Below are 14,123 nucleotides of genomic sequence, written 5' to 3'. Positions count from 1 at the left end.
ATATATGGCAATTTCAGAAGCCACACCTATATCCAAGGAAAGTTTCATTCAAGCATGTAGGACAATATCAGACAAATATCGCCAGTCAAGAATCCTGCAACTTGGACGCTAGCAGTATATTGTTTACTGTCTAAAAAAGGAAAAAAAAAATGAAAAAAAAATCACATAAAAATCTCACATTGGCTCACCATTCAACAAATCACCAGGCAAATATGAATTTAATTGAGTGGATGCATTCTGCTCGTGATCATTCATAGGGGTATTAGATGCCCAGAGACTTGCAGAATTTGGAGGATTAAATGACCATAAATGATTTCCGCCAGGAATATTTAAACCACTTCCATTCCATGCATTAGAATCAATTTTTCCGCCAGCTGTATTGCTGCTGTTACTGTAGTATGAATTGTTTCCCGTACGAAAGCCATGATTGACAGAATTTCCTGCCTGTGGTGTTGCTGGCCATCCCATAACATTTGTTGCTGCCAATTGACCACCAGGTAGCTGCATATATTGTTGAACTTCAGAATCACTGGGTATATCAGCCAAAATAGTAGTATTGCCCAGAACACAATTGTTAAGAGCTGACTGAGCTTTGGCAGATTCTTCACGGGTCTGGTAACGAACGAGGGCAATTCCATGATTCAGGAACAAATGGAACTGTTGTAAAGGACCATGCTGCATACAGAGTGTTTTTAAAGTCGAACCATCGATCTACAAATATAAAAAAAATTAATTATGTGTTTGTTTATTATTTATGATTGAAATTTCAATGTTACTGTAATTTTGTGCAGATAAGCTGTAAGTTATCAGTATTTTAAAGCAATTTGAAAGGATGTGTAATTATATGCCAATTTTTAACTCATGAAACAGATTTTCTGTTTTGTAAAATGACTTTGAGCATCATTAGATTATGTGAGAGCACTGTGTTGCAGATATTCTTCTACCATTAGTATACAATTTTCCAAGAAAAATTACAAAGACATATGTATACCTCTCCTTTAGTTCTCTCCTGATTATTTTCTGTACATTCAATTCTGTACATCCACACTAACTGATATTTTTAAATACAGTAGATCCCCCTATAAGACAGGTTCCTATAATTACAATTCCTATAAGACAGCAAAAAAATTGTGGCGGTATCCGTAAACAACGGTAAAAAAACTCCTATAATTACGTAAAACGTCATTGGGCAGCCGAACTACTTTCGCCATCCAGCGCCACACTACAGACAGTTTAGACNTCTGTTTAGTTCAGTTCAGCCACATTCGGCTACAGTTCGCCTTTATTATCAGTTCGAAATGGGGTGGTTCCATAATACCATCTTCTCCTCTAATTTTTACGCAGCGCTTACTTAAATATACACTAGACTCATGCTAATCCGGCAATTCCTTGCGTGCGGAGTTCCCATACTAGCGATTTTCTTGAATTATATTATTGGATACAGTATCTGAAGAAATTCTAAAGTTGATTTTGAGTTTTCAATTTCGTGTAATGAGTTTAATTAGAACACAAATACACAGTATACAACCTTAAGTTTCTTTAGGACAATTAGGCTACTCTTATAATTAAGCGGGCCTAATTTATAAATTCAAATCAATTCAAAACTTTGGACTGTTCTGACTGACCGAACTATTATTAAGCAACTGGCAACCGATTCTCTTCCTATTGTAAATCCTTCCTCAATTTCTCGCGACTTCTTAGAAATTCCTTCCTACACCGAAATATTCGTAAATTTTCGGACTACACCATCATCCACGTTCTGCAAATTTTCCTATAATCGAGTTGTATACTATTTTCCTTTCGCCAGCCGTTCCTTGAATAATTTACGTAACAATTTGGAAGACCCTTCGTTAGTCCGAACAGATTGAAACTGTGAAAAAAACGTGTTACGAAAATGTGGCGCCATCTCTCGAGCGAAATGGCATCTTCCTTAAGTAAATAAAACATCTAATCCTGGGGGATTTTTCGAGCAGTTTTTAATTTTTCCTCGGTTTTTTTTACTGGACATCTCTCGGTACTTAACGTTTGGATTCCGACAAATTCTTTCGACCCCGAATGTCGAAAAATTATAAGTAAAAACGAGCCGAGATATATGACAACTAACGACCCATTTCTCTATTTTCAAGAAAATCCCGACCATCAGCGATGCGGCTGAACGAATCTATCAAGACTTGCGAATTACCTCTTCGACGCCGTTGAAATGATCGTTATAGAATTAATAAGCCGCAATCCACGTTTCCCAACACGTTAACAACTTCTCTGTCCATAGCCATTCCTGGTGTGGTGTCTTGATATTGCTGAAACCCGAAAAGGTGCTTTAACAAATACTTTCTTGGTCTTCGTAATTAAATTGTTTATGTTAGGAAACAAAGAATATTTTCCGCAATTCGGTGAAAACCATGGGCTTAAACGTGTGCCACGGATCAGCTTAGGATAAAACGTATGCAGCTTGTGTGTGGCCTCACTTAATAGTAGAAAAACTATCATTTTCACCTTCCAACCACAAGATTCGCAAAGAATCGTTCACAAATCTGGCCATCGTTCCATTGTTTATTTTATCCATGATTTATGGAATAGAAGGTAAGGAATGGCTGCCTATTGGAACCCGATGTTCCTAAATAGGTAAGTTGCAAATATTAAACCGAACTTTTATCTATTGCTGATGCGTATGCAATTTGCAGATAATTTTACGTAAAGTTGACGCATTTGGAATGTGCTTATTTGCAAATATTTGTAGAAAACTCTTGCGGGAATATATCCAATTTTCTCTATGGTATATTCGCAGCTATATCCTTTTTTTTAGAGAAAACTCTAGACGGACTGGGATATAGAGGCGTTTCTGGGATAGAACCCAAGTGACAGATTAGTAATAGTAGGGAAGAACGGGGCAATTTTGGCACGATAAGAATAAGCTACTTCAACTACTACAAATACTTCTTTAAACTGAAAGCGTTGTTTATTGACTACTAAAATGTTACCTTACTATAGAACTAGTTAAAATCAGTTTGGAAATAATCATAATACTGTAATAACAACTTTCTAAAAAGATAGCAATTGCCGAAGTTGCCCCCATACCAGGGACAACCTCGGCGACAATAATAGGGCAAGATAGGCAGGTATATAAATTTGTGTTATTAACAACGTATAAGTTGAAACTCACTATTAAAACAAAGAAATACAAATCCAACACCCATTTAATATTATAACAACGAAATACAAATTCAAAGACATATACAAGTAAAGAAAATGTAAACAAAAATTAATTAAAAAAAACCAAACAGATAATAAATGAAAACATCCTAATGCAAGTAAAAAGCAATATAAATGAATTAGCACACTCAAACAAACAGTAGAAATGAAATATGCTTAACAGCAAATTGTTTATGCCCTATACATATCGCAAATAAATTGAACAAACTCATTTTTCACGTCTGTACAGTCCACACTTGCAGCGCATAAACCACTTTTCCTGAGTAGTTGCATATTGTTCATTGCAATATATACAATAAGTATTTTTATTGTCATTTCCCGGTTCTTCAGGACTTTTCTGCCCTTTCCTGCAGTGAACTTCAAATCCGATTTCTCCAAATCCATTGCCCTTCTGCAAGTTCCCGATTTTTTTTAACTTAAGCCTTGGCTTCTAGTGTGGCTTTGTATGGGGATCCAGTTATATCTTCCGCTTGTTGTTTGCGGCCCAATCAAACCATAGCAAAACACGATCGGCAACACTCCCCAATAGTCAAGATTTAGAAACATTAAGTAGTACCGAGCCATGATCTGGCCACATAAATAAGTTAATGTTTATCCTTCTAACAGGAAAAATAACTTTCGTTATTATGGAATTATAACAAAACAAATATATCCGTGCCAATTTTATATAAATGGAAGCAAAATATTATAATTGAATAAAGCAGAAAACTTATTTGATATTTCAACTCCGCTTGTCGCAGAACACAGACACCACACTCAAGCCGTCTTTAAAAGTCAACTGTCCAGCCTCTAGTCTCCTTTTGTTTCAAAGAAAATTTTATTGACGAACTTGCCCGTATGCCCAAGTTACTTCGTCCTCCCCTATATTATTCCGGTGAGACTGAAATTTAAACAAGCTTTCGTTTAAAAAACGTATCGTCTTTATATTTTTCAATAAATTTCATAAAAATATTCTTATACTAGCAAATTACGTTGACCGAGCAGTTAATTAAGGTATCAGGCTAGCGCTATAGAGACCCGGGATCGAATCCGAACGAGCCAAATACTCTAGGAATTTTACGGGTGATAGTTTCCCCGTTATTCCGGGCCTTGTCCCTCGACAACCGACCACCCCACCACTGTGGGTCTAGCCGTTTCTCTCAACGGGGGCGATATCGCCCCATGTGGGCGTTTTTCCACGCTGAAGGGGTGATTAGTAACAACTTATATTTTGGGGGCGAAAAACAATTTTCTGGCCGATATAGTAAAATATTATATTAAGAATAATTAGATATTTTATTCGTTATATCGTACAATAATTAAACAACATTATACTAGTCACTAGTCTATTTGATGCAGTACGAATTTGGCCCTCGGCATCGGAATTTTGAAGTGAAGGGGGCGACGATTCGTTAGAAGTTGAGAAACACTGGTCTAACCAAAAGGCGGAAATTATTTTTAAAAACTCAAGCGAATTATATTGCAATCACGACGTTAGTTATGCCACAGTTTACCGCTGGTGGACCTACTTTCTACGTGGTTTTAATTGCTCAAAAATTGCCGAAGACTACGGAAGTGTCCTTGTGAACTTAATGTTTTGATTGTTTCACCGACAAAATATTAATTTCCGAACGTTAATCCAAGGATGTCTTTAGAAATCGTTTACCGGAATCAGAATTTCTATTAAAAATAAAATTTTTTTGACAACTTAAGAGGTTCATTCGTATTGAACCCGTAAATTTCGGTGATACCGACTACTACACCGCAGCTCAGTCACATGCTTTCAAAGTTGGCGCTATCTTTAAATTCTACACACATTTTACATTTAAAACAGTGTGTGTGTGTGTATATATATTTTCCCCAAAATTTTAGAAATATGCAATTTAATTTTTCGTTATTTGAACCCACCCCGTAGCTCGAACTTTAATGTTTCACCTTCCCGCTTATCTTGAGGTTCGAAATGACGAATGACGTGTATTTAACGGGAGTCGTGTAGAAATTGTATATCAAATTACCAATAATAAAACGTTGAGAATAATCAATTCGTAGTCAATTTATTACACCGATATATATATATTTCTAATATACAATTTCTCCGTATCACACGAACAACACATTTCATTTAAAAAAAAGACTTAAAAAGTGTTCGTAATTTTTTAAAGAAATTTTGTTTTAAAATCGTTCGCCGGATTCCGGAGGAATTTCTGCCGAACCTTGGTCCTTCCGGAGATCGCGACTTACAGATTGAGGAACACAGTTTCGAAATTTTGTTAACTAGTTTCTATTTTTAACTATGGGACCGAAAAAGCCTTTACAACTAGGACGAATGACCTGTTTACAAAAGAATGCTAAACTCCGACATAGTAAGTCTCGTTTGTTGCGTTTTGTTCACGCGTTTATACTGAAATACCCAATAATCAGATTCCTCCTTTTCGTTCAGTAGCCGTCCAACCGCAACAATACACAATTACCAAATTGGTTCGGAATATTCTCCCAAGTCTTATAGTTTGGCTGACTCACTAGATATTTCGACTAAAAACTCAAAAAAATACAATGCCAGATTACACAAACCTTTAATGCCTGAAAGTTTGACCTCCGTTACAATACAAAATAGCACATCACAAATTTACCAAGTGAAACACATCCAGCCTTTTTTAAAGTTTGAGAGACTTCTCCAAGAAGGCCCCTTTTTTTTAATATAATGACTAAGTCGTTCGTACATAAAAGGGAATGCATACATAAACGCAGACTTTTGGGATCACAATTTTTCTTCTTTCTTTTACATTTATACACAACCACTTCTTGGCAAAATGGAGCATCACCGGATGTTTCTTAAACTCCTATCTTGACCATCAAGTGACCCTGAGAATCACTTTTTTTTGTACCCATAGAGATTAGATTGCAGAGGTTCATACTAATCACAGGATTTTAACCAAATACACAATAACCATAGTCTTTAGAATTTATTTTATTTTTTCCCGAACAGTTTGCTCTTTTGCTAAACGTAAACTTTGGCTTTAGTTTAAATTGCAAGAAAGGCCACCCATTGCTTGCACCAAGAATAATCTCAAACATATGCCCACAAAACTCACGATTTCAGTCTACTACTTATCTATCTTAATAATAATCATAGTATTAAAGTTGATGGTAATTCACTCAAGCATTTAGAAATAACCTTCAAATGTCTTTCAATTTAAAGGCTATTTCGTAATAAAAACAATTTGACTATTTATCTAAAACTATTACAGAATGACTTTTTTTTAATCAGTTTTATTTTTAATTAGTATGAGCACAATACACACACAGCCATATGGGCTCTATTTACAGCAACAGCATAAACTAGTGCAAACCACTTTACATTACGGTTTTGTCATTAAACACGATCCATCCTCCACATTCCATGTCACGTTGCCCGTTTATTACAGTATGAACAATATCAAACCAGAGATTAGACTGATGGCAGTGGATGCCTTTACCAGGATATCTCGTTTTTGTTTTTTCTTTAGCCTACCGATCACTCTCACAAAATCCATTTGGCTGCAGTTATAAAATTAACAAATTGTACCCGCAAACCCGTTTCCCAGACTGTCTACAACACAGTTCCTGCACTATTTTAAACTTGTTGAAAGGAACGGGGTAATTCAACATTTCAAAAAAATTTCTGATCACATGTCATGAAAACCCTGAGCAACAAAAACAATCACATCAGTACATTACCACTTGGCTAATTTGTTTTTATGTTTCTGCTACAAATTTATACACAACATCAAAGCCATGCCACTAAATTTTACAGTGAGAAGGCTCTGTGCAAAAACACAAAAAACAAACAAAAAACATAAGCAATATAAACTACATACATAAACTACATCAAAGACAATATTTTCTATGTTCTGAAATCCCCTACATAAATATGGCAACTATTCGTCGCCATCCCTAATGAAATCCCCACTAAATACACATATACACACAAATACAAACCACGTACATACAGACGAGGTATTAACAGTAGTTGGTTATGTCCCTCACACCATTTTTCAGCTCCGTACGATGCAAAAAAGAGGGGAGAAATTAAAAATCAAGCCGGAGATCACAGCTCTCATCGAAATTAGAAGAGCTGACAAGAGATGAATTAGGCAGTGACGATACGCCTGCACAAACATAAGTGAAATGGCTGCAAAAGTGAATGCCGAATGACCATCGAACTGTATTTGGTACATAAATAAACTGCTCTTGCCTAATTATTATTTCTCTCCCGTTCAGTTTACAAAGTTCCACTGAATTGGCAGGTTCGTTGCCAGGATCTGTGTGACCCATCGATAAAGTCAGCAAAAAGTCGAAGGCACATGGTGGGGGGATGGGGAGAATCATTAGACAACCGACTTACCTTCGCCAGGAGTATATAGCATCAGGACATGAAAATGTGGAGGGCTTGAACTGGCATTTAAACATGCAGATCTTTGGGAAGTATTTAGTTTAAATATACGAAGATATTGTAATTGTAATTTGTGCAAATAGTTTATAATCATGACTAGGCAAGATAGTCAGACTGCATAGCACGTGTTTTTTTTGCCCTTTACAGCACATAAATTTTATGATCTCACATCAACATTTATTTTCCATTGTGATATTCAAACTTACCTTTCCTCCGGCAGGACTGATTCGATTGCACCTGATAAATAGGCAGATCTCATAGGATATAAATTTATAACCTCAGATAAAATCCAAATCTTATATATATATACATATAAACTACTCTGGCTGCACAATTATTTATAAACAACTAGACAATTTAATTTAAAAAATAATAATAAAAAAGAATAAGACAACGCTAAATTTGACAGCAAATGGCAAGAACTTCAAACTTATGGCTCCAACTGTAAACTCTTGACAAAAGGAAGCAAGTTTTTCTTTGGAGTTAAAGCTGTAACATGGCAGGTTTTAATCTACCAACTGAAGAGACTAACAGCAAACAATCTTAACAATCTCAAAACTTTGGCACACGAGGTATTAATCTTTTCATAGACGATGTGGCTGAGCAAATTTCTTTATAATTTATTGATTCACAGTTTGGTGGTAGACTTCACAACACGAAGCTACAATAGCATTGATTGTCCAATCACAATCACACACCATCAGATCACCAATGTATTTCAATGCTGTCCAGTTTTCTAATCCTAAACAATTGATTTTTTTTTGCACATAATGAAGAGTGTAATACTTTGTTATCTGTTTACTTAAGCTATAGATATTACATAAAATTGTATTCCTGAAATCACAGTATCCTGATGCGTATGGTACTTCTTTAGAAGTGGCACTTTCCCTATCATTTTATTTGGGAACTTGCTTTCCATATTCTGGAAATAATACTTCGAATCAAGGGCATTTAAATACACTTGCTTTTATGTAAAAATCTGATCTTACACAAAAAAGAGTACATATTTTTGCCACCAAATAGCAATCTTTTCAATTATCTGGTCTCACTAAGTATACATAAGTGGAATGATCAGACTAGGTCGTTTATTCCACACCTCTTGCACAATGGTATGAGCACTCGTAGGAAAAGATGTGCGTTAGCTTATAAACCATCACAATTACTGCAAGCTATGCAACTTTTCTTGCAAACTGTCAACAAGATCAGTGCAATCAGGGCTATGAGAATAACCAGGAAATCAATTTTCGTAAAGAATACAAACAAAACGATTTACTATATAGTATAAATATTTACAAAGCCAAATACAAATACATAGCTGCCACTCAGAGCACTCTCACATTGCCAATCCACTATATCGGATTAACATAAAACAATAGTGGATATTATTTTATTATAAATATCAGCACAATATATAAGTTATATATGTGCAATGTGGACTTGTACTCTTAGGATAAAAATTAATTCAGGAACATGCACTATAATTTGTACTCATTTTGTCAATGTTTGACAAGTTCACACAATAGTCACATATACAATGGCAAAAAGTGGGAACCTCAAATGACTAAGTGAAGGCTCCTTTAGATATGATAATTATTAAAAAAAAATTAATGTGACCCTTTTTTTTTATTTCAATAAAATATCTATAATTTATATTTTAATTTGGTTTTTCAGAAACAAATCTACTTTTTGTCCCCCACTAAAAATCACAATGGAATTTGCAAATCACTGGCAAAAAGTCCCATCACGTACCAAGGCACTGACACCTTGACCATATACTTAACTAAGACATTCCAAAAATTTCCTCAGTCTTCTACTGTAATTGGCAAATATCTTTTCAATTGCTTTGTTTAGGGCTTTGGAAGATGAGTAGCTCTGAGCCAATTTGGCTGATGCAGCTAATAACAATTACAATTTGTGATGACCAACATCAGTATTCCCCAGAAGAATTTAACCTTTTATCTTTATAAACATCACAACCTGTTCATAGTAAATTCTGTAACATCTTCATTTGCTTTAATCTATGTGAAAAACATTTATAGCTACCACTGGAGAAATTACTTCTGTAGGACAACATAACTTGTTATCGTTGTTCTCAAAGTCCCGCTAGCAGTAATTGGACAGAAATTTGAATTCTCTCAATGGCTGTGATAACTCGTGTTGTGGCACTTGCACGAGTAGTTTTTCACAGGATGCCAGAATTTGAATGATGAAAGGAAGTATCTGTGGAAGGCATTTAGGGTATTATTCTAACAATTTAACACAGCCTTAATTTCCTTACTTATCTTCAATTTGGCAACAATCTTTTATTTCATTCTGAGCACTCGAAATCCAGCACAATCTGTAGTGGAATTGGGCTGGTTAGCATGCAACAACCCATACGCATCATATTCAGTATTTTTGTATTTTTTTTTTTTCCTGTTGAAAATTGAACAAGACTAAAGTGGGTAACTGCATTCACATTGGTCCACAGATATTCAGTATTTTGACTGCTGCATAAATTTATAAATTACTAATATTTGGCCGAACAACTAATTTCATCTTCGTTAATTTTTCTTCTCCTTCCCTGCATTATTAACAAGGTTGGATGTGTCTCTAGAAATGCTGATCAAATATAATATTCACTTGTTACAATGTTAACACTCCATACAACAAACTATGACAACACTACACTTATTTCTAGGGACAATATGTGCACCTAAACCATCACCATGTTGAAAAACTACAGCTAAATACATTGGATTAGTATATCTATATACTGTGTGAATCTCTACATACATGCATACATATATATGTATATATATACATACATATATGTATTTTATTTATATATAACCTAGAGCTGCTAATCAGTGACATAGACTAAATTCTTCAAAGATTTTTTTTTTATTTTTTTACACATTTTTTCAGACTAAACTCACTAGGATGCAAACCAAATGAAAAGCAACCCTGTTGTCATGGAATAAATTTTGAGCCAACATATCACTGATAGAAATCACAAATTAAAATATTTCCAGTTAAGGTAGTTTCCACTAAAGCAATGATTTTAAGATATACATATACATGCCAGATTCAGCATTAGTGAAAAATGGCAGTAAATCAGTGACACAGACTTGCCTTTCTCCATTGATTGATTTTGACAAGAGTTACAATGAAATACAGTATTGTCCAACACCATAATATATCTAACTAGCACCATGATGTTCACGTGGGATTGGTATATTAACAGTTTGACTTGTACAATACAGATTATATTGGCAACATAGGAAAGCAATGCTTCCTTTAATTTTTTAAAAACTGGGATATGGAAAAGGCTGGACGGTCAGAGCTCACCTACAATACATGATCTATCCAAAAATCTTTCAAAAGGAAAGACAGGCTGAGATGATCTAGAACCAATAAACAATAAAAATTCTGTTAAGGCAAGATTATATATTAGGAAAAAATAAATATAACTGATTTTTAAATAATTTTAAACACCAGCAGTATAAGATTTTTACTTTGGTCATTGAATCTGTGCACATATATTGCTGCAAAATACTTGTAAATCATGGCACGTAATTATGTTCACTGTTGCCGGCATCATCCGCATTAAAACATTTGAAAACGATTTGCAATGAACAAACATTCTGACAATCTCATTTACAAGAGGTACATATCTACAAATTAAGTACAATGAGTTTTGTTCTTGCAGAACTTTTAAATATCATGAGATAAAAAAATTTTATATTATAGTTAATAACTGCATTTGAGAGATTACCTAATCAGCACCTGTACCTGAAGAACCTAATATATATATATATATATATTTATTTATATATATAAAAGATCTGATGAAAACCTTGATATGTTTCAAAATTTAAAGACGACATTTAATGAGAATACTACATAAAAAAGAAACAAATTGTGTGTGTGCAAGATTAAAAAATAAATACTATGCACCTTACAATTACCACAGACTCATTAAATAGATCAAAGACAAATTTTCAGCCTGTCTTATCTATCATAATCAGAGCATAAAAATTTTCAAATTATTGAGGGAGATATTTAGTGTTTGCATCTAACATCAAATGGAAACAAGTCATTATAAATACAGCACGAAGCTTACAAATTTGTGTTAGTTTTAAACAAGATTCATTCTATGAAAAATCATCCATACAAATATTTTCACATCATACCACAGCTTGGGATGTAGAATATAAAGCACACACATATTTGGAAGAAGGAATGAGAGTTATGGCTAGAAAAGAGCAAATTACTTCTACTGTACATAGTTTGTTTCAGAATGGTGAAAATAATTTCAGCAAGCTCTCTTCTTTGATCTTTCAACTTTGGCAAGCTAAAATGCTTGAGAGATGAAGAATCCAACAGCTGGGAGAGACCTATTTGTCAAGAGGAAGAAGGCAATTAAAAGGTCCTTTCCCAAGCTGCAGCATACTTCTCTCTCTTAAGCACCATAATGAAAACTACGAGGAAATGCACTTTTGTCTCACATCACAATACAGGTGACTTAACAGGAGTTACTCCCCTACATAGTGACTTTTGAAATAATGATATTATTCGAGTACTTTGTTATGCCACACAGTAAATTACACAGGTACTTGGGTATCACACATATAGTGACCGGCAATATCACGCAATCACTAATTACGTGACAGACTAGGTCACATCCCTGTACAATTTTTAAGTACCAGTGGGCCTCCAACAGTGCTGGCTGTTGGGAAGAGCTCATACAACATCTATACAATTTCATTTGGAATTAAATATTGTCATTACCAAAACATTGTTTCAATTAAAAATTGGGGAATGAAAAATAGGAATTTAAAAGTATTTTTAAATATATGTACTTATTATTGAATACTGTAAAATGCATACACGTTGGATACTGGCACAGTCAGAAATGTTGGTTTTGGTCACCACTGGGCATTCAAGTGGCAGATTAATCTGTTCATTTTTTTTTCTTTTTTGTGGAACATGTACATACTTCATCTAATTATGAGTGTCAATACTTGCTAAACCATTATGCAGAAAATGCAGAAATCACATTGTCATAATAATACATTTGGACAGCTGTCATAATGAAATTGCAATAAATTTCTCTTGGAAGAAAGTCACAAACACAACACAATTTGGAGGTTCACCAGTGAGACTAACAGTAACACCACAGGGTGATACCGTATGAGGTTCCGTTCATTTGGCTTCAAGACTCAGCAACACCTGCTCTGATGACTACATAGAACATTAATCATACCACAAATGCTGATATGGCATTTTTAAATTAAGGCTTTTCTTCTGGCACTTAAATACTGGAGACTTGCATTCAATACTATATAGTTAATTTGCTCTACGAATATATTTTATGACCACGGGCTGAGCATGTCTCAAGAGCAGAGGAGGCAGAGTGAATGGTCAAGAAGCCACAATGAGTTTACATTAAGGCTGTAAAAATATCACACTAGATGTTACTTTTGCTTCTCTATCACCATTAACATACTGGAAGAAGCAATAAAGTTTTTTTTTTTTTTTTTTGTAACAGTAACAACTGTTCATATCACACAGAGATGACTTCTGCACAATTAAGATTTCACATGTTACAACATCTGTAGTGGCAGATTGTTGCAATATATATATATGTTTGTTTGTGTGTGTATATATATATATAATTTTTTTTTATTTTTTTTCGCGAGCGCGTATGTTTGTCTGGATGTAAGCTTGAAGAATCTTTCACGCTAGATTTATCTAGTTCGTATAGTCATATCGAAAACGGATTTTGGGGAGGAAGATGGAGCGTTTTTTTTTTGTTTTAAACGTTTTAAAAAGCAACTTTTTGACTCGATTTAGCGCGTTTAAATTCGATAATTATAATGCGACGATCTGATAAATATTTGGAAAACATATTTTAATTCATGGACGTTTTATTTCTTTTTTGCATTATTTAAATTGGAGGAGGAAGAGGAGGTAGGATGAAGGAGGAGGAAGAGAGAGAGGAGGAGGAGGAAGGAAAAAAAATGCGCGCAGTTATTTTTTGGCGAATTATTTTTGTCGCCGTGTCTTCTCCATTAAAAGAAAATGGAAATGCGGATGTTGACATTAGTAACAGACGTTCAAATTGTAATTTCAAATTTTATCTTGTTAGCTTCCACTCCGTTTATTTAGATATTCCGTTTCGGTTACAGAATAAAATTGATTTTACAAGTGAATTAAATTTCTGTATCAATGTTAAATAATAATCTCAGTATAAAGAGATTTTTCCCACTTCTTTTTTTCTTCCTCCTCCCTCTCTTTCTCTTGTTATATTGTATTAAAAATCGGCATTTCTTTCGTTCTTTATTAGTATTGTTGTTTAATTTATTTTCTTGCAAATACACAAAATAGCTCTCGGTAATTCTTCAAATTTCGATTTATGAGCTTTAAGTGTGTTTTATCTGTCTGCGAATCGTCACGCTGGGATAAAGATTATTTATTCTTATCGCAATCGTTGGCCTATGGGACTTTTTGAAGTACA

At 34.4% G+C, this 14,123-nt stretch overlaps 1 protein-coding gene across 10 annotated transcripts in view; it reads right to left on the bottom strand.

Moving 5' to 3' along the window:
• Positions 1-6: 6 nt before the first annotated feature.
• Positions 7-14,123, bottom strand: part of LOC111636733 (protein Gawky-like) — a 273,290-nt gene continuing 259,173 nt past the window's right edge. For all 10 annotated transcript variants that reach the window (XM_023382051.1, XM_023382053.1, XM_023382045.1 and 7 more), the window contains one exon: positions 7-711. In XM_023382051.1, the coding sequence (XP_023237819.1) occupies positions 175-711 (537 nt within the window). In that variant the 3' untranslated portion in view covers positions 7-174. The remainder of the gene's footprint in view (positions 712-14,123) is intronic.

This window comes from Centruroides sculpturatus, unplaced genomic scaffold (assembly GCF_000671375.1).
Source record: "Centruroides sculpturatus isolate CEXI.00-Female unplaced genomic scaffold, Cexi_2.0 scaffold1083, whole genome shotgun sequence".
Lineage (NCBI taxonomy): Eukaryota > Metazoa > Arthropoda > Arachnida > Scorpiones > Buthidae > Centruroides > Centruroides sculpturatus.
This window is presented reverse-complemented; position numbering and strand designations above follow the sequence as displayed.